The 21315-nt window shown below is 47.2% G+C and overlaps 1 protein-coding gene across 1 annotated transcript in view; it reads right to left on the bottom strand.

Annotated features, from left to right (window-relative positions):
* The window catches only part of GRIK4 (glutamate ionotropic receptor kainate type subunit 4), a 363476-nt gene that overhangs the window by 139238 nt on the left and 202923 nt on the right, over positions 1-21315 (bottom strand). The window contains exons 7-8 of the mRNA XM_050759371.1: positions 18971-19149; positions 14145-14198 (exon numbers count right to left, since the gene is read on the bottom strand). Coding sequence (XP_050615328.1) covers positions 14145-14198; positions 18971-19149 — 233 coding nt within the window. The remainder of the gene's footprint in view (positions 1-14144; positions 14199-18970; positions 19150-21315) is intronic.

The following is a 21315-nucleotide window of genomic DNA, read 5'->3' as shown; positions in this document are numbered from 1 at the left end:
GCATGATCAAGGGATGTATGGATTTCCTGCCTCAAGTGTCTCCAGCACTTTCCTCCCGGTGCCCTGGCCCCAGATCTCTCCTTGTATACCCTTTCACCAGATGGTAGAGGAGAAAGGAAAATAAGTAAACTAATTTACACAGTTGGCATGTGTGGTAGGCAGGATTCTAAGATGACCCCCAAGAAACACACACACACATACACACGCACACACACACTCTCCAGGACTGTGACTATGATGAATTTTACCTCTGCAATTAGGTTACGCTATATGACGCAGTTGGCTTCAAAGAAGGAGATTATCCAGATGAGCCTGACCTAAGAGTCCTTTAAAAGCAAAGAGTTTTCACTGACTATTTGCAAAAGAGGAAGCCGAGGAGATATGAAGTGAGCGAGGGGTTGGACTAGAGGGAGGTTCCCTGTTGATGAGATGGAGCAGTCATGGGGAAAGGACCCAAGAATGGTCTCTTGAGGCTAAGCTGTCCCTAGCCAAGAGCCAGCAAGAAAACAGATTTCATTCCTATAACCACAAGGAAGTAAAGGAAGTAGATTCTGCCAACCATAGGAATGGGCTTGGAGGGGGACTCTGTGCTCCAGATGAAAACGTAGTCGGTGACATTCAGATTTCAGCCTGAGCAGAGAGCCAGTCATGCCATGCTGGACTTCTGACCTACGTGACTTTGCACTAATAAATGCTGATGTTTTAAGGTGCTAACTTTGTGGCAATTTGTTACACAGCAATAGAAAACCAATACAGCACAGAAAAGCCAAAAAGATCAGTTTGACAAGTACAAGATGTGGGCTGGGAGGTAAAAAGCAGATTCTCACATCCGCCACTTATTGAGTGAAAACCCTTAAACATCTCCGAGCCTCACTTTCGTACTGTGTAGAACCGGAACACCCACCTTGCAGTGTTATTCTGAGGGTTAAAGATCTTGAGTGGAAGGTGCTGGGCATGGCGTCTGGCACACTGCTGGTACTCAGAGCCAGCAACGCCTGTTGTGATAATACCAGCTTTGGGAAATGGGCAGATTTTTATTATTAGACTCTCTTGATTGTGAATAATTGGAAATCGCTGGATCCGTAGACAGAAGGAAGGCCGAGGTATTTCTCATTAAATTAATGAGACTTCGGAATCTTTAACAACTTTGTGACAGAGGTCAAGGCAGCTTCCTCTTCTCCCAAAGCTCTATTAGGTAGAAGGCCTGGGCAGTCAAAGGCGAGCATTTCCATTATGTGTCCAGAGATAATGAACCACAGGAGTCTCCAGGGCTTTGTTCTTATTTCAGTTTGATGTATTTTATATGCACGGTCTGATGCACCCAGTCACCAATACACACGGGCATAGAAATTGTGTGTGTGTGTGTGTGTGTGTGTGTGTGTGTGTGTGTTTGTGTGTCAGGGGCAGATACAAGCAATGCATTTCAATTTTTACTAAATGGATGCTACACAAATATCTCAAACTCGGCTCTGGGAGCCCCGTGGGACTTATCTTCCCTGTCATGCTATTTGTCAAACATCAGCAAAGGGGTTGTCTGATAATTGGTTCCTCTGATGCAAAACAAGAGTTTCTTCACCTCCACCAGGGTCTCAACACCCCCTGTTGAGTTCAGGTGCTGTTGCATTCAGAAACTAAATGCTTCTTCACTTTCTATTGATTTCCTGGCAATACTCATTCTGTTCTCACACCCCCTGTCCCCCTTGGTTAGGAACTGAGGGTATCTGGAAACTCCTGCCTCACCTTGGATAACCAGATCTCACTGAAAGGCCCAGGGGCTGGCTCCTCCTCCCCTACCCGAGCTCTGGGTGGGATAAAGAACTAATTGGTTAATTTTCATTTTTAGTAATCCTGCATCCGCCGGGTACACTGTCTGGCTATTCTTCCAGGATAACTGACAATAATGCCTCGTTTCCCCCCAATATACTGATTCATCAGTCCCAGCTGAGACCCACTCTTGCTGTGGGTGGAGAGCAGATGAAGGGACCCAAATCGAACAGCTTAATATTGGGGTACTCTTGGGGAAAGTTCCCATGCAGCTTGGAGCCATTCTTCTGATCACCTGAGCTTGCCAAGGGAAGGGTCTCATCTCTGATACCTTTTTCTCCTCTTCCTCTAGCCCAATAGGACTGGGTGAACAGCCACATACCCACCAGCCAAGTAAGGCAGTGGCTTGATTCAAATGCCCCCTGAACCAGAGTCTGTGCTAGGTACTGTTAGCGTAAGGAGAGGGAAAGTCAGAAGTACTGAGGAAAGAGCGGCCGCCTATACATGCTGGCAAGAAGAAAGGTGAACAGAGCACAGGAGGTAAGCCCTGCCCACCTGGGGCCGCCTGGAGCTCCGGATGAAGTTCATCGATGGCATGGAGCATCTTAGAGTCAGTCTGTACCTGTGCCTACTACATCCCCTGCCCCCTTAAGGGCTTCCCGGCCATCTTCCCTGCAGCACTCCTCCTCCAGGAGGAAGTTTCTCCTGCCTTGGATCTCAGGGCGAGAAGGCTTCCAGGGTCAGGAACAGGGATGCACTCCAGTGCTGGCAGAATAAAGTTCACCTTTCAGATGCTTCTTCCTAGCTAGCACCGGAAGCAAACCAAGGCTACGCCACCTTTAGGACTGGTCTAACCTCCCTGTTCCTGCCCTAGGGAAGCTCTGGTTTCCATTCTCTTTTTAAGCCAGTAGGGCTCACAGCCTGGAAGAGGGACGCTTGTTGACAGCTATCCAAGTGGTAATCCCTGAGTCTGGGATTTTAGGATATTTAGCCTGGGACAGGCATTTGTAACAAGCCACCACCAAGCTAAAGGTGCTGACTCAGGTCCACTTGGGACTCACGCCTTTCCTCTTCCCCTGCCTTACATAGGACAGTAAGTTGGCTGACCGTGTGGAGTAATATGAAAGCTCTGAAAGGTTCTCCCCACCCCCAAAATACCTTCCTTACAAGCTCCACAATTTCTCATGCAATCTGCTTCCTTGGTTAAGGCCTTAGTTAAAAAGCAAATGTTGTCTGGGATGCATGAGCCATTAACTGTGTGTATCCCCCACTTAGAATGTCCTTCTCTACCTGGCTAACTCCCATTGATTCTCCAAGGCCCTGTGAATGTGGCCTATTCCAGGAAGCTTTTGATGAACCTGCCAGGCTAGTCTGGAGGCCCTTCTCTGATGGCCCCATAATACCCTGTGCATATCTTCATCACTTTATTAAACCCACTGATTCATGATAATCGGCGTGTGTTCTTCTTCCCCTGACCTCCTGGAAGGTCAGAATTTTATTCTTCATTCTACACCCGACACATAGCACAGTAAGTGCTCAATTAATACTGGTCTAGGGAATGTGTGAACTGTGTGAGTGAGGAGACCTCCTCTCTCTACTCCTGACTCACTGTGAGAGCCTGGCCAAGTCACTTTCCCTCTTCAGTTCTGTTTACTCAACTGTAAAAGGATGAGATTTAGTTAGATGCTCTCAACAATCCGAAAGAATTTAATGTTGTCATGGACATTAGCACCTTGGCATGAACTGGATTTTCAGATTGCGCCATCATCTCCCTGGGCTCTGTGGAGCAGGTGAGGACACAGGACAGGTACTTCTGGGTAAGGGAGTGGTAAGAGATTGAGATAGCTCACAAGACACGGGTGCTTCCCCACCTTGGGGTATCTGGACAGCTGAGTGCACTGCAGGGATGAACCAGCCAGACGAGGACACTGGAAAAACCGTGAAGAGGAGGGTGGCCGATTTCATCTGGAAAACAGGCTGGCCAGGAGAATTCATCTGGTTGTTCATTACGTATTCATCCAATCCATAAACTCAACAGAATTTCAGAGCTGAAAGGTCTTTGGAGACCTTCCAGCTTGTCTCCAGAGGAGAAAGGGCTTGTCCAAGATCACACAGTCAGTGGGACAGCCAAGACAAGACCCTGGGCCTACTGATGCCAATTCCAATGTTGAAATGTCCGGCAAATGTGCGTAGCAGCAGGACATCATCTCACTTGAGACTCCCTTGGCTGGCTCTGGCTCCACCTCTCTCCATCCCACTCTCCTGCTCCAGGCACAAAAAGGACCATAACTTACCACTGCCTACATGTCACTCTCCAATTGCCATCTCCAATCCATCCTTCATTAAGGGAAGCCATATCTGTAAACCGTCATCCAAACTCCCAAAGAAGAACTACATGCTCCTTCCTCTGAGCTGCACACCTCACATTAATAGATGCAGACCTCTTCAATTCACATCCTGCTGGATCACATCCTCCTAGTCCTTATATCTCCCACCATACAGCAGGCACTTAATAGATGTTTGCTGAATAAATGTAGTTGATGGTAGCATTTTCTATAGGTAAATTGCCTAATCATAGCTGGCTAATCATTTTATAATCCTATAACTTGGACCAAGGAACGTCAAGCTGTCAGCCACAGTTTCCACAATGCAAAAAATAAATCTGCAGTCAATGCCTCCTGAATCCCCTTGTGATTCTCTCTGTTGTTTCTCCTTCTGAATATACCTCCATCTTCCAACAACCATGTGCAGAGAACAGGTACAGGAAGGTTAGCAGCTTTGGAAAACACAGTTTTGGATCAATAGCATCTCTGTAAGAAACTGCTGTGCCCATGTACACCCAGGAGACACCTGTCACCGCCAGACCTGCCACCTCTCAGGGTTTGCATTTGGTGGGGTGGTACCTTGGCAGCTCACACTGACACAGGAGGAGCTTTCACTCCATTACTCTTTTTCTAGTTGCACTAAAAACATATTTATTCACCAAAGTATACTATATTATGCAGAGTGGCTCTCCTAAAAGGCTCAACAAAGCTGAAATATGTGGATACTCTTAATAATTTTACAATAAACTACACTTTGGAATCAATTGCTCTGGCACTAGAAAGTTGTCTGGCTGATGGATTATAACTTCTGGCTGTGTGCGTGTGTGTGTGTGTGTGTGTGTGTGTGTAGAAGTGTGCATAGGGATGTGCGTGTATTCGTTCAAGTGTGCCTGTTGCATTTTCCGTGAAGGACTGAAAGATGTGGAAACGGCTCAAGCATCCTGGGAACTATAGTTCCAACTAGGTGAGAGGCCAATTGAAATGTTTCTGATAACAGCTGTAGAGTTTTGGAAAGCTAGAGGCAGTAAATCAGGAAACTGAGGTCTAAGGATGGAAATACTCAACAGGGAAGTGAGGAAAAAAAGAGGGAAGGGAAATAATATTTACTAACAACCCTCAGGATTAGAAACTTCCCAAGGTGTTCACAAAATAATGTTATGAGATAAGCATTATTATCTCCATTTTACAAGAGGGAAAACTGACAGGCCAACAGGTTAAGTAACTTGCCACATGTATGGCAGGGCCCAGATAGGAACTCAAGTTCTCTTTGATCTGAGGCCCTGGCAGCTTCCATTAAACCATATCTCTATCCTCAGTGTCAACACAGTAATCAGGCTCACCCAACCTCATATGCCAAGCCACTGGGACAGAAGACAGGACTAGATCACTTCATAATGGCCTTTATAACCTGAAGGAGAGGTTTGTTTTAAAGACCCTTGGCTTCTGGCTCCATGAGTCAGCTGCCAGGTGTTGGCCCGAAGACACCACATGATCAAGGCTGACCAGGGCATGGTGCGGCCAGTGAAGGAAACAGTCCCAGGTGACAGAGAGACCACTTGGCACAATCAGTCTGACTGTCCTTGCACTCTTCTGCCCTCCCCTGCCTCAATGATCATTCTTGGTGCCAACCCTGGGCCTCAGGTTTTGACATCACTCTCACTCAGCAGAACCCCTGAAATTGTGTCTCTTGGATCCTGAACTAAACCACCCTGCATGGGCCTGCACAACCTTAACTTCAAATCTGTCCAGCTCAGAATGGGAGGAAGGGTATTGCAGATGGAGTAGCTGTCAGGTAGGCTACTCAAGTACCAGGGGGTCCTGGGGAATAGGGAACAGGGCCCAGCTCTCCTCGGCTGAAATGCAGATAGTTTCCTTCGTGCCTGAGGCTTAGTTGGGATGAACTGAATTCCTGTGGGATGTAAAGAGATGAGTTATCTCACTTAGCCAGCCCTTCTACTCCAAGAACTCCAGATACTACGGAATGCTCCATTCACTCATACAATATTTATTGAGTGCCTACCATGCAGGAGGCCACTGGATCTACGGTGATGAACAAGACTGATTTCATCTCGCTTTTCTGAAGCTCTAAGTCTGGTGGAAAGGTTAGCGTAGAAAAAGGGATTCCCACTCAAGATGAATGCTACAAAACCCAGAACGCACGGTGCTGGGAGAGCGTGTGACAGCAGACGTAACCTCGTGGGGTGTCAGGGAGACTTGCTGGGGGAAGTGACATTTAAGTAAGACCCAGAAGATGAGTAGCATCAGCTTGCCAAAGCAAGGAGTGAAAGAGTGGGGCTGTGTGCGTTCTCACTTCCTCCTGGAATCAATTATTTTTTCCCTCTCTGTCTGACCTGGGTCCCCTTTCTGTAATAATTTTAGCAATTTCAAATTACTTATGGTTAATCTCTCTGATAAACCTTTGGGAAAATAAACATAGGCTCAGGTCTGCTGACAATAAAATGAACCCAGGGGAGGAAAATTGGCTGCACATGTCCTTTCTGCCCAAGCAAGACAGAGACTGGGGCGTGGAGGGGTTGTTTCTGCAGGACTCACTTGGACCTGACTATAGTTTGGGAATCTGAGGAGCTGTCGGGTGAACAGAAACTGCTTCCACAAGTCACACGAACTCCCCAACCTGATGGGGCATTCTCCCCTCTCCCCAGGGAACGTCCCCAACTCCAAGGCATTGTGAACTGAAGTGAAACAGGTCCAAGGCTGAAAAGGCCCTTAGAGATCACCTAAAACAACCTCACAATTTTTCAGATAAAAAACTGAAGCCAGGCAAGGTAAAATGGCTCACCCAGATACAGGCGGTAGAGTGAAGAGGTTAAGAGCTACCTGCCTGGATTCGTGATCTGATTTGATCACCTTGATCAAGATACCAACGCTTTATAAGTCTCAAGCAAGCGGTAGAGTGAAGAGGTTAAGAGCTACCTGCCTGGATTCGTGATCTGACTTGATCACCTTGATCAAGATACCAATGCTTTATAAGTCTCAAGCAAGCCTCAACTTGCTCATCTCTAAAATAGGGATAACACTGTGCCTCCTGCTAGAGTTGTTTTGAGGTTTAAATGGGAAAATAACTGGGAAGCACTTATTAGCAGTTACTCACAGAAAGTGTTCAATAAATATCAACCATTGATATCGCCATGCACTCAGCTAGTTAGTAGCAGGTCTGGAACTTGAAGCCACAGCTGCTTCACCACTAGTCCAGGGCGTCGCCTTCTATAATAATGAGGCTTCCTGCTGGCGTACTCCTTCCCCCTGCCTTCTAACATGGCATACCCAGCTCTCAGTCCCTTCTCTCTAGATTCCCCAAAAGAAAAACTCTGGGTGACCACTGCCTCTGTTGACACCCCACAAATGGCAGCCTACCGTCCAGCACAGTGATGGTGCCAAGAGCAGGGAGCTCTGGCCCTGCCTGGGGCATGGCAATGAAATGGTGGCAATGGCGTCCAGCTAGTCACACCACCTGCAATGCCGTAGCAGCTCAGTGACCAGCAGACTGCACAGCCTCCTGCTTCCAATGTCCAATTATTTCCCACCTTTCATTGGCAGTCCCTGACTTTTGACCCTTACCCTTAAATCTCAACACTTCTCTCTGCCGAGATGGCAGCTCCTGCCTTTGGCACAGGGCCCACTTATGTTCTCTGACAATAGATTGGGGTGATTTTATCTTTTCTATTAGGCAGTGACTGCATATCTCTCTGGGTTCATTAGTAGCTGGATAATCCCTCCAGATTTATTAGCTCAAATTGAGCTTCCTCCTTCATCTTTTCTCTTGTGGCATCAACCACCCCTGCTGTCTCAACGGTAGACTGGTTGCCCAGAGGCCCTTACTTCTTTATGTCTTTTATCCAAACTTCCATCAATCTTGCACAACAAAGGTTTTCCCCAACCAAACCCAGAGGCCAACTGGAAGACAGAGACTCCCTTGCAGATTAAAGAGCAGAACAAGCACAGTGCATCTATAACTGTCCTATGCATGCCCTCCTTGGATAAGAGAACACAGGGAGCTGACATCCTTATAACTAAGTGCTGATCTCCACTTTTAGGATCAGTTATCCTCTAAAGAGACAAGCCAGGGCTTGGGATGCTAATTTCTTTTTTAGTAATACATGATATAGATGTGTGATGATGATTGACAATTTAATAATGTGGCAGAGATTGTTTTGTGGTCATTAAATCCATTTCCTGTTCTCCCTGGGCACATGGCTAGACTACGTTTCCCAGCTTCCCTTACAAGTGAGTGTAGCCATGTGATGAATTCTAGCCAATGGAATTGGGAGCTGAAATAATATGTGTCACTTCCAGCCCTGACACATAAACCCTCCCATGTATGATCTTCCATGTTGTTTTCCTAACACTGGTCTCTAAGAGGACACATTTATAAACCAGAAGAAGACTGGGCCCTTGAATAACCTTACGGAATGCTACTCACCAGGAACACCCTTTTGGAATTTCAATTGAGTAAGAAATTTACTTCCACTGTATGACACTATGATATTTGGGGGTTTATCTGTTATAGCAGCTAGTATTACCTACCTGGTTCAGTGTTATCAGTAGCTAATTTTTAAATCTTACTAAGATTGTTAAAAGATGGATGTTATTATTATTCACATTTTACATATGAGGACAGACAACCCCCAAAGGCCTCAGCTTATAAGCTCCTGAACTGGGGATTTTTACCACTTCTGACTGATTTTAAGGATGCAATTTTTATACATCAGTTACTTTCTCTCATTATAAAGCTTCTTAATCACCAGGACTCTCAACTTCAGTCATGTGGTCTTGCTTCTTCCAATTTGCACACTTCAAATAGAAATAAAAAACACATCTGACTACTTCACACTCATTGGGATGGTTATTATTTTAAAAATGAAAAATAATAAGCATTGTCAAGATTGCAGAAAAACCGGGACCTTTGTACATTGCTGACAGGAACGAAAAATGGTACAGTCATTCTGGAAAACGTTTGGAGGTTTCTCAATAAATAAACGAATAATGACCACATGACCCGCAATTCCACTCCTAGGCATATACACAAAAGGATTGAAAGCAGGGACTTGAACAGACATTTGCACACCCATGTTCATGCCAGCATTATTCACAATAGCCAAAAGGTGGAGGCAACCCAAGTGTCCATCCATGAATGAATGGATACACAAAATCTGGTGTGTGTGTCTACAGACACATAGTCTATTATTCGACCTTAAAAAGGCAGGCAATTCTGATGTATGAATGAACCCTAAACAAAGTCAAACACAAAAGGACAAATATTATATGATTCCACTTATATGAAATACCTAGAGTAGTCATATCCATGCAGAGAGAAATTAGAAGGTGGTTGCCAAGGGCTGGGTGGAAAAAGGAATGGGGAGTTTGTGTTTAATGGGTACAGAGTTTCATTTTGAAAAGGTAAAAAATGTTTCAGAGGCAGATGGTATTGATGGTTGCATAACAATGTGGATGTATTTAATACCACTGAAAAGTGTACTTAAATATGGTTAAGATGGCAAATGTTATGTCATATATATTTCACAATAATACAAAGCTTAAAAAAAGAAATGCAATTTCTGACACATGCTGCAACATGAATGAACCTGGAAAACATTATGCTGAGTGAAATAAACTAGACACAAAAGATCAACATTGTATAATTCCACTTCTGTGAGGCACCTAGCTAGAATAGGCAAATTCATTGAGAAGAAAAAAACATGGAGGTTACCAGAGGCCATGGGGAGTGGGAATGGGGAGCTATTGCTTAACAGGTACAGAGTTTCTGTTTGGCTTGATTAAGTTTTAGAAATATATAGTGGTGGCCAGGCGTGGTGGCTCACACCTGTAATCCCAGCACTTTGGGAGGCCGAGGTGGGTGGATCACGAGGTCGGGAGATCGAGACCATCCTGGCTAACATGGTGAAATCTAGTCTCTACTAAAAATACAAAAAATTAGCCAGGTGTGGTAGCGGGCGTCTGTAGTCCCAGCCTCTTGGAAGGCTGAGGCAGGAGAATGGCGTGAACCTAGGAGGTGGAGCTTGCAGTGAGCCGAGATCATGCCACTGCACTCCAGCCTGGGCAACAGAGCAAGACTCCGTCTCAAAAAAAAAAAAAATTGAAATATATAGTGGTGATGGTTGTACAACACTAAGAATATAATTAACGCCACTAAACTGCAAACAAAGGCAGGCAGATTGATTTCTGGATGAGGGCAGAAACTAGTTCTCTGTGTTGCCATGCTTTTATGACTTGGCACAGTAATTTTATTTCTCTTAATTTGTTCCTTAATGGGTCCACTTCATTTTGGCCTGGACTCTTGACCCCTTGCCTCAGTCTACCTGCCAGGACTTACTTCCTCATAGTTGCTCTTCGTGTGCCTGACCACATGTGCTGTCAATTTACCTGTCAAGTTCTCATGATTTGGACCTCATAAGCTAACCCTCTGCCCCAGGGCTCCCACCTTAACCAGGTACCATTGCCATCTGTTGATGAGAGATTTGCTCCGAGGGGAATGATTCCTGACCCACTAGAACCAGAAGCAGTGGCACGATGCTGTTTCACTTATCAAGTCTCTAACATCAGTGCCGACCACCCACATCTCACTTTGAAATAGATAATATAAATAAAAGGCTCAGATGTCAGCTCACTATTTCCTATGACTGTGTGCCTTCATCGCTATACTTCCTGTCACTGACTTCCTCCTCTGTTCTGGAGAGGGGCTGTCCCTGTCTGATGCTCCCTCCCCTCCTGCAGAAGTGTCTCTCTCATTGCCTGACACCTCACTGTCACCCTGTCACTGAGCCCAGCTTCCCCTGTACCAGAGACCTGGCCCTTCCCTGGACTTGCCCAGCTTCTTCCAGCTCTGCCTGTGATCGCCGTGTGACCTCTAGCAGCCTCCGCTCTCTCTGGCTCAGTTCCTCTTATTGCATCAGTCACCTCTGTCACCCAAGGTTCAGGGTTAGCACACTCACTCTTCTGCTGGCTAGACCCTGACAGAGAGAGAAATTGTGTTTCTATAGGGTCAAATGAACTGATGGTTTAGAAGTTCAATTCATGATGGATAATTTTGTCCCAATTCTTGTGATGGTTAATCAACTGACAGAATCCACAGCAGTCAACCTAATTCATTTATGATAGATGCCCTAAATCCACCACTTTTCTTTATGCCTGGATGGGAGTGAGGTATGGGCATTTGATCAATTACTCAGTAATTACGGACACAAATAAACCCTACAATGGTAGGTTCAGTCACACACAAAAACCGTACTACCTAGTCCTATTTCTTATCTGGAAATAAATAAAATGGCATTTTAGGAGTCACTTTCACAGGCAATGCATGGCTGGGGAGCAAAATAAGCATCTTCCATTCCTTTGAGCCCATGGGAGGCATAAGCTGGACTTCTTAAAATAACACCTTCTCCTAAATAAACTTGTACTGTGAGTCTGTTGCTGTGTGTACATTATCTCCCAAAGCATGTGCTATTAGTGTCTAATTACAGAAGAGGTTCCTGGGGCTCAGAAAGGTTAAGCAACCTGCACAGGATCACACAGCCAGTAGCAAGTCAAACAAAAGTTTTGAGTCATGAGTACCTAATGCCAAAGTCCGTACCCTTCCCGTTTACCAAGCTTGTTCTCTAAAAGCTGATCTGAGGACCTACTGCATCACTGTAGCAGAATTCAGAGTGATGAGACATGGTGGAGATCTCCAAGGGATTCAGAGAAAGAAGAAATAAGAATGAAAACCCACTTGGCATCTGTATTGGGGAGAAGGGACTGGAAAATGTAGAAAACAACTCATTATCCTTTGGATGAAGCCTCTCCCTCCATGGCCCAAAACACCAACTGGGCCAGATGCGGTGGCTCACGCCTGTAATCCCAGCCCTTTTGGAGGCCAAGGCAGGCAGATCACCTGAGGTCAGGAGTTCAAGACTAGCCTAGCCAATGTTGTGAAACCCCGTCTCTACTAAAAATACAAAAATTAGCCGGGCGTGGTGGTGTGTGCCTGTAATCCCAGCTACTTGGGAGGTTGAGGCAGGAGAATGGCTTGAACCCAGGAGGCAGAGGTTGGAGTGAATCAAGATGGCACCACTGCACTTCAGCCTGGGTGACACAGCGAGATTCTGTCTCAAAAAAGCAAAAACAAAAACAAAAACAAAACACAACAAACAACAAACAAACAAAAAAACACCAACTGCAGCTGGGCAGAAAGAGTGGTCCTAAAAAGTTTCTTTACTCCTATTAGAGGTTTGTCCCTTTTAGAAAGCCAAAGCACTCATGAGAAGCTTCTAGAATATTCTCTCACTGGCAGACTTTTGCAATGGCTCTGCTGTCGTTTTCTTGACTATTATTCAGTCAGCATCACTCAGTTACTTTTCATCATGATTTCCCCTTGCAAACTTACAAACTGTTAATTCCATGAGTCCTGTTGATTCCTAAAGTTCATCTCATCCATGGCCACCCAAAAAGGAGAAAAGTTCTTTGAAAACTGAAAGCATCATAGAGATATGTATTTTTCTAAATATAATGCCTTAGAAACATACAGTACTTTGATATTTACAATAAATTTTTACTTACAGAATTCCATATAAAGTTTTATATTCCCAGTTTTAAAATGAGAAAACAGGGTTTCAGAGTCACTGCAACTCAACCAAAGGCTCACAGCGAGCATAAGGCAGAGCCAGGACTTGACTCGGGCCTCCTGACTTCAAGGGCCAGTGCTTTTTCCACTAGATAACATCGTCACCATTGTTCTTACGATTTCTATGAATGGGAAATAGTGGTACACTGTGGAGGATGCTGTCTTAAAAACCTCTAAGCCAAGCAACTCCACCTTATTCTGGTGACCGTCCTGGGAACTCATGTTCTAAATGAATGGCTTCCTTCCATCTGCTAAATCACCCCAGTGACACCTCGCTGCCCAGTTCCTTCCTCCTCTACTGATGTTGCCGGCCTAATTTAGGGAGCCTGTCTGGCAGGCTGGCACTGGCCTGCTTTTTCCCTCTCCTCCCTCTATTTCCCAGGCTCCCGAAATGGAACACAACTGTACTTTCATCTCTCTTTGCTCCTCTGCCAACTTGCCCAGGCTCTCCCAGATGCCTCCTTACTTTAAGCAAATGTTTTTGCATTGTTCTGGGAGTCTAATCCTTTTTTCCCTTTTTCCATATTAATGCTCTAATTTATAGCAGCAGTGTTAAGAAAAAAAAAAAAAGAAACAAAGAAGTTCATCTGTTTTATGTTTCGAGGGGCATGAGGGGGGCTTCTGGGGTGCTGGTAATGCTCTATTTCTGGAGCTGTGTGCTGCTTACACAGGTGTGCTTACTTGGAGAAAGTTTTCTTAAGCTGTGCCTATATAATATGTGTGGTTTTCATCTACATGCACGCTAGACTTCAATGAAGATGCCAACAATGGGGCAGGTATTTTGACAGTGGTGGTGAACTAGGCATTTCTACTCAAGTTCAAGCAAAGGCTGAATGACTTCCTGGCAAGCCTGTTGTGGGAGTCCCTATACCAGAAGAAAGGTCACACGGAATTCCTCTAAGGTCTGTTTCAACTCTGAGAACAAAGGCCTGTCGGATGCTACAGGGTCAACATTCCCACAGCAGCCCCCGGAAAGGACTGTTCATAGACACCGACAGCTGGAAAAGAACAAGGATCTCAGAGTCCAAGCCTGTCTCTCTGGGCTGACATCTCCTAAACCTCACAGGACATTTTAGGACACCTGATCCCTAAGTCCACGTAGAGACTGGACTACAGGCCAGACTCGTTCCTCCTGGACCTATTGAGGTGGCTCCTCCATCATACTACGGCCCAGAATTTGCTTTATGTAGCTAGTGGCATTTGAATGGCAGCATTAGATTCCCCAAATCCTCATTCTCCTGTGGCTCACAATTGTTGGGATGAGGATTTCCAGGATGCCCTGCCTCTCTGGTTGGCTTCTGCTACTCTGCTTCTATCTCCCGTACTCCTCATCTCCTGGGCTTCGTCCCTCATAATCCACCAATCCTGACCACTGACAACACTCTCTTCCAAGGAGGCGAGCTGTGAGAGCCCCTTACCAGATTAGTGAAGATGTATGTGTAATAGGCTGACACCATCCCAAGTTCGGCTGCCTGCAAGGCAAAGAGAAGGAGATTAGAGAAGAAAACAAAAACTCACTTGAAGCAAATGAGCAGTAAGGGTTCCAAGTGTCTGCCATTTGTCTGGCCCACTGCCCCTTGGCACCAGGCAAAACAGAACATCTTGATTGGTTCTTATGTTGCCCTTGATCTTGGAGGATGGAGCAGAGAAATTCTGGTCTCAAGAGCAGGGTCTCTCCACCTCTCCACCTCCACTATGCAGTGGCACGCATAGTAGCTGATGTTCTTATACACAACATACTCCCACGGTTATAGCCAGATCTTACTGAAACCAAAAAGGCTTTTAGGGAAATGAAGCAAATAATAAAACAGACTACAATAATGATCTCCACAGCTATTAACAATAACAATGGCTAACATTAACCCACTGTTTAGTATGTGTCAGGCACTCTCAAGCATTCTACATGGGATAACTCTATGAGGTTGGCACTATTATTCCTCCCCAACCCCATTTTACAGCTGAGGAAACTGAAACAATGAAAAGCTAAGTGACTTGTACAAGATCACATGTCTCATTACCGGAAAAGATAAAAGCAAATCCAGGCAGCCTAATTGCAGTGCTTATATCCAAACTATACTCCCCCTTCAGGACTGTTACATTGATGGAACCACAAACACATCTCTCTTCGGGCATAGATAAGAGAGTCCGTAGGTTGTAGCAATGAAAACGAACTCCACTCCGTCAGAGTGCAGGGCAGACTCATAAGGGTATTCTTGAACCTGCGGTAACGTCAGAAACAAGTGACTCATTTGCAAACCTGGGTCCTTTATTCGTAGTAAGGAGTCAGTTGCCTGTGACATGCCTCACCCTTGATCACAGCGCATCAGTGTGACATCACTCCACAGCTGAGAATTGCTACATCAGAAGAGTCTCCCTTTTGTCTGATCTTTGTACCCGTCATAAATACCCCTAGCCAACCTTCCCTGTCAGTGTGCCTGGCTTTGAGTGTGACAGGTGCTATAGAAACTGACATGTAGATCAGGTAAATAATGAGCTCCGCTCTCTCCAGGGCCCTCATCCCTCCTGACAGTTGGCTAGATTTTCCTAATGTATCCTGTAGCCCTGGGCCACTGGGAGACCGTTTTGTCATGACTATTGAGGTGGATGGAAGAGAAACCAGACCAAGGATGATTACATTTTCCTCTTACATAGTGTTTATCTCCCAAGGAACTCAAATAATTTTGTGAGCATTCTTTTTTTTTTTCCTTTGAGTCAGAGTCTCCCTCTGTCACCCAGGCTGGAGTGCATTGGCGCGATCATGGCTCACTGCAACCTCCGCCTCCCAGATTCAAGTGATTCTCCTGCCTCAGGCTGCCAGGTAAGCTGAAATTACAGGCACCCACCACCACACCTGGCTAATTTTTGTATTTTTAGTAGAGACGGGATTTCGCCATATTGGCCAGGCTGGTCTTGAACTCCTGACCTCAAGTGATCTGCCCGCCTTGGCCTCCCAAAGTGCTAGGATTACAGGCGTGAGCCACTGTGCCCGGTCATTCTTACAGGAACCCTCGCAGGCTCCCTGAGGAACAGGTTGGGGGTAATTCTATCATGGTTGTTCCAATGGGAAGCTGGAGGGCAAAGGCTCAGGGGCTGCAGCAGGAGTCTCGGGGCACAATGGAGCTCAAGGCCTCTTTGGTGAGGCTCCTTCTTCCTCCAGGCCAAGCTATATTTCCTCCTCCACTTTCAAGAGGATGGTGTGGCAAGATGACCAACCCATCCTATGCCCCACTGCACACACACAATCACACAGTCCAAGTAAAAGTGCTGCTGCATCTCGCCCCTGCCTAGACGGATGCGACCCACTGAGGGAGCCCACTGCTTACAGCGACGGGCTGGGGGCAGAGGGACCGGGAGGGGCCACAGTCGGGAGCTAAAACCCATTTTGTGAAATCTGCTGTCCTAGAGATAAAAGACAAGAGATCCTTGGTTTTTAAGGCCTGATTTCTGGGTAAACATGGAGTTTGTTGCTGGAACAGCCGCTCAATAAAATCAGGGATTACTCTGCAAATCCTCCTGAAATCAAGAGGTGGCAGAGTGCTGCCAAGCTCCGGGGGCTGGGCTCCCACGTGCACACCGAGTCTCTCAGAGTCCCCGTGTGCTCTCTGCCCACTCTGCTTCCCACCCTTGCTGAGGCCCTGCGAGGCCCTGTTGTGCCCTCCTGGAGGGGGGAGTACGGAACCCCAGGGAAGCATGAGGACAGAGGCCAGGCCTGATGGAACACCTGCCTGCCTGGGAAGGCAAATGGGAAAAGGGAACAGGCTTTCCTGAAGCCTGGCTGCTCATTCATCAGTGTAGCTCCCAGGTCACAGGAGTTGGGGCTGACAGGTGGGCTCAGGAAAGACAGCCCTGAGGCATCGAGCAGAACCATTTGCTAATAATGATCACTACACTACAGGCAGAGCTTCCTTCAAAAGCATGGCCACACACACACACACACGCACACACACGCAAATCTACAAAGCGTTTTTAATTAACATACCCAATATTGGCAAGGGTGCTATAAGACACCTATACGCTGCTGGAGAAAGTGTAAACTGTTACAGCCTTTCTAAAACGCAATCTGGCAAATCATATCAGAATCGTTAAAAGCATGCATACCTTTAACTCAGTAATTCCACTTCTAGAAATATATGCTGGGGAAATATTCACGAATGTGTATAAAGATTTATGTACAAAGATGTGCATCTCAGCATTATTTATTGTAGCAAAAGATTTGAAACAACCTGTATCTCCAACAATAAAGTGATGTTTAAATAAATTATGGGACATCTGTATGATAGGAAATGAGGCAGCCATTAAAATATTTCTAGAAAAATGTTTAATGACATGGGGAAAATGCATGGCATAGAATGAAGTGGGGACAAAAAGCGCTTACAGAAAAGTTTGTGCAGTATGACAATAATTTGGGGGGAAAATGTGTCTGTAAAGCAGAAAAAAACAGACATCAAAATTTAACTGTGGTTAAACAGCTCTGGGTGATAGGATTGCTAATAATTTTTAGTTTCTTCTATGTGCTGTCTTTTCCATACATTAAAAAATTTCAACAATGAACTAGTAATATTGTTCGAATTAAAAAAATCATAGTGCAACATCAGACGCTGGGAGCCACGGAGGGCAAGAGACTGGCCCCCAGAGGCTTCTACCAGGGCTGTTCAGGCAGGCTCCAGCTACCGCAGGGGGACCTGTGTATTCTGAGCTACCCTCCACAAGGGACATGTGTCTGCTAAGCTGAAGCTCGCACTCCCTGCTCCCAACCTTCCCTAAACAGGGCCCCTCTCCTCCCGTGAAACTTGGAGGAGCTTTTCCACCCTTAATGACTTCATTGATCATAGCTCCAGGCATAAGGAAGACAGAGAAAAAGACGAAAAGAGAAAAATGCTCTGTTTCTGTGTGTGTGTGTGTGTGTGTGTGTGTGTGTGTGTGTGTGTGTGTGTGTGAGAGAGAGAGAGAGAGAAAGAGATACCGTCTGTGTGTGTGTGTGTGTGTGTGTGTGTCAGTGTGTGTGTCAGAGAGAGAGAGAAAGAGAGAGAATGTGAGTTGGGTATACGCACACAGACAGACATGGCTTTGGAGCTCTGGAAGATTACTATAGCAACGGGCTGAAGGGACAGCCCTCGGTACTGAGAGAACTCATTCAAATCTCTTATTAACTCTGAGTCAAAAACGAGCTGGGGAGGGGCAGCGGGGAGGGAGGGGGGAAGGAGAGGAGACAATCATCTGAGTGTCTGCGGGCTCCTCACAGCTTGGCAGAGGTTAACGAGGAGCCTCGCTGCCCTAGTGGAAGATGGCAGGTTGTGTTTAAATGTGCAATTAAAATGGCATTAGAAGAAGCCAGTGCGCCTAGAGAGGTTGGGGGAGCCGCCAAGGGGCCTGGAAACGGGGCCCGCTCTCTCCGAGGTTCATGCCCAGCCCAGCCACCAGCCCAGGAACTGGCGTCAGGTGACTCTGATGCTGCCCAGCTATTTCCAGCTGTTTGTCCTGTGTGGGGCCCCTAGGCTCCTGATTTCTCTCTCTCTTGGATGAGCCTCACTCACACAGTTCTGGTTTCCAGTGTGCATGTTCTGACTCAGGCGCCAGCACTGCCCCTCCGACTCCAGGAGCATAGGAGACACTACCTGATTTGCAGATAAGAGAGGGCTGTGCAAGCTCGGCCCTGCTCCACTCAGGGCTGGGCCTTGGACGCATCTGTTCATCTCCCAGAGTCTCAGTTTCTTCATCTGTGGGGGAAGACATTATACCTACCTCACGTCATTGCTAAGAGCTCTAGGCCAGGAGACTGACTGCACAGAAGCTCTGTGTAAACTGTTGTGGACCGTGTCAGATTAAAGACAGAGCTGGCATTCAGCAGGACACACTGGTGTGACGGTCCTATTGTGAAACTACGGAAACATTTCTACACCATTTGGCAAACAGCCTCTGCCCAAGCCCCTTGGGTGCCCCACCCTAGCCCCTCCTAGGAACCCACAGACCTCTCCGCAGAGCCCTTCGCAGAGTCTAAGTTTGGCAGCATCTAGGTGTCTCCGCTGCCTACTGCCCTGCTGCCCCAGTGCTGAAAACGACATCCCCTCACCCTGCTTTCTTCAGTTTTCGGGAACCGCCCATTGAAAACTGAAGCACAGGGAGAGGTTTGTCAGAGTTCAGGTCCGGCCCGGGGCTCCGTCAGCCTCAGCTCAGGAGGACCCTCAAGGCAAGGAGTGCGGAGGGTGGGAGCTCAGCAGGGGAGGGGAGAGAGGGAGGCTCCCACCTTCAGGAGGATGGTGTGGGACATGGAGGCGTTGGCGTGGATGATGATGGTGGCCGTCTTGTCGTCCCGGATCTCCTTGAGGAGCGGGGTGGGGTCCCGGGTGTCATCCAGCATGCGGACGGACAGCGTGTCCTTGGAGATAAGGAATTGCCGGAGCAGCTTCTCTAGGTTTAAAAGGCCTGGAGGGGAGAGAGGATGAAGCCCCTGAGGGTCCACAGAGCTGCCTCTAGAGACACCTGGGCAGAAATGGAAAGGCACGGAGATGTGTGCTGGAAGTGGGGTTGGGGGGTCTGGCCCCATTGCCAGCATTAAGGAGCCAGATCATAACCTGAGCAGGTTTCTCAGCCTCTTTGGGCTTCAATGATCACATCTAAATAAAAGAACACTTCAGAGCCCATCACCTCCCCCGACTCCCTAGAGAATGTTCTTTCAAGGTAGAGACAGAAGCTCCCTTGGAATAAGAGAATCCCCTCTCCTCCTCACCACCCTCAAAAGCTGGACAGTATGCACAGAGACCAAGACCTGGATTCAGAGACCACCAGGCCTGAGTCTGCTTCTCTAATCCATGGACTTCTCCATGTGGCCAGTTGTCTTGGCCTCAGTTTCCTCATCTGAGAAGTTAGAATTATCACAGCAGTCAGCACTCAGTTCCAAGGCAAGGATTACAGGAGGCCACGTGTGAAGGGCTCAAGCCCGAGCCTCGGACACGGTAAACCCTCATAAATGTTACACTGGGCTCTGTAAGAGCCTTTGTTTTCATTTTGGAGGTGGAGGAGCAATTCCCTAAGATCCCAAGGCCCAGAAAACAGATCTAGCAAAACGCTTTGAACTCCTCAGAGCCTCGTGGCTGCATTAAGACAAAATATTATGATGATCATAAGAGAACAGGCTTTGAACTGCACTCCAGCAGGCAAGAATCTGGGCCCAGAACAAAACAGAAAAAAGGGACTGTGCACCAAGGACCTACCCCTGCCCTCCCTCACTCCCTCCTCTCCTACCCACCAGCTATTTGATGCCTAGGGCCCTGGTGGGAGGAGGGGTTCCGGAATGACGTCACTGAGACAAGAGGGTCTTAATTCTGCCTTGTCTTTGGAAAGGCATGCCAGCCAGGAGAGGGTATGTGTGTATGGGGTGGGGGTGGGAAGTGTGGGGGATGGGGTGATGTGGGGGTGCAGGAGGCAGAGTGTGGTCTCCATTCCCATTGAAAAAGACATCATGTAGGCGTTTGCTCCCAAAAGCAATGAGAAGGGCAACATTTATCAAATGCTTACTGTGCTCCAGTTAATGTGCTAAACACTTTCCATGGCTTATCTCATGGAAGTCCTCACAACAATCCCATAAAGTAGTATAATCCCCAGCACAGAGGAGAGTCGTAGGTAGAGGGAGGACGAGCAACTGGCCTCACACACTGGGATGGCGAGGGAAGAGGTGGCTTTCTAACCAGTCCAAGGGCCCGTGCTGCTGGTTTCTGTCCTGGCTGATGGGATATTCAACCCAGGGATGGCTTGACTACAACCCCAGAAGACTCTTTCCTGCACAGGTTCCTCACTGCCCAGGCCAAAAGGAGGAAGAGCCTCCCACCCACCTCCTCGCGTTGCAGACTGGTGACATGACTTGCTCAGCACACAGAGACACGGGGACACAGCTGGGACCAGAATTCTGATCTCCGTTTTTTGATTTCCATCCATCCCTCTTCCCATGACACCAGGCTGCCTCTGAGGACAAACTCAGCTGGAGGCAGCAGGCACAGTGCCCGGGAAGGCCCAGAGACACGCGTCTCAGGACTTAGGGGAGGGAAGCTGATGTGGGTGTGTGTCTGTGCTTTTTCTTTTTTCACAGGAAGGAGAGGATAGTGGAGTTGGAGCCCAAGGGCCTGGCCTGATAGAGACAGGAGCTCTGGGAAGGTGCTGCCAACCCGTCTTCGTGTCACCTGTTTTGAGAAGGCTTTCTAGGGAGCTGGAGGTTGTGGCAGGTTGGGGAGAAGCCCTGGGAAGGCCTGTTATTTATAAAGATGCTTCAGAAACAGCCCAGCTGTGCAAACCACAAAACTGGCCTTTCCTCTCTTCCCTGACAGGGTTTCAAGGGAGACTTGTAGAGACTCTCTGCCGCCACCGTCTGTGCCCTCACAGCCCCTCACCACCGGCCCCCACAACAGTGGCACTGACGTTGCAGGTTACTCCCTGCCAATCCTGATCCTGAAGCTCTGGATTCAAGCTCAGGGTCAGCCCTCCTTAGCTACGTGACCTTGAGAAGTTGTCTAACCTCTTCAAGGCTCCGTTCTTCATCTGTAGAATGGGCAAAGGAGGATGAGAACTCACTGTGATCATATGAGAAACCGCCGGGAA

This window comes from Macaca thibetana, chromosome 14, assembly GCF_024542745.1.
Source record: "Macaca thibetana thibetana isolate TM-01 chromosome 14, ASM2454274v1, whole genome shotgun sequence".
Lineage (NCBI taxonomy): Eukaryota > Metazoa > Chordata > Mammalia > Primates > Cercopithecidae > Macaca > Macaca thibetana.
Note: the sequence above shows the minus strand (reverse complement) of the source record. Positions and strands in the feature narration are given on the sequence as shown.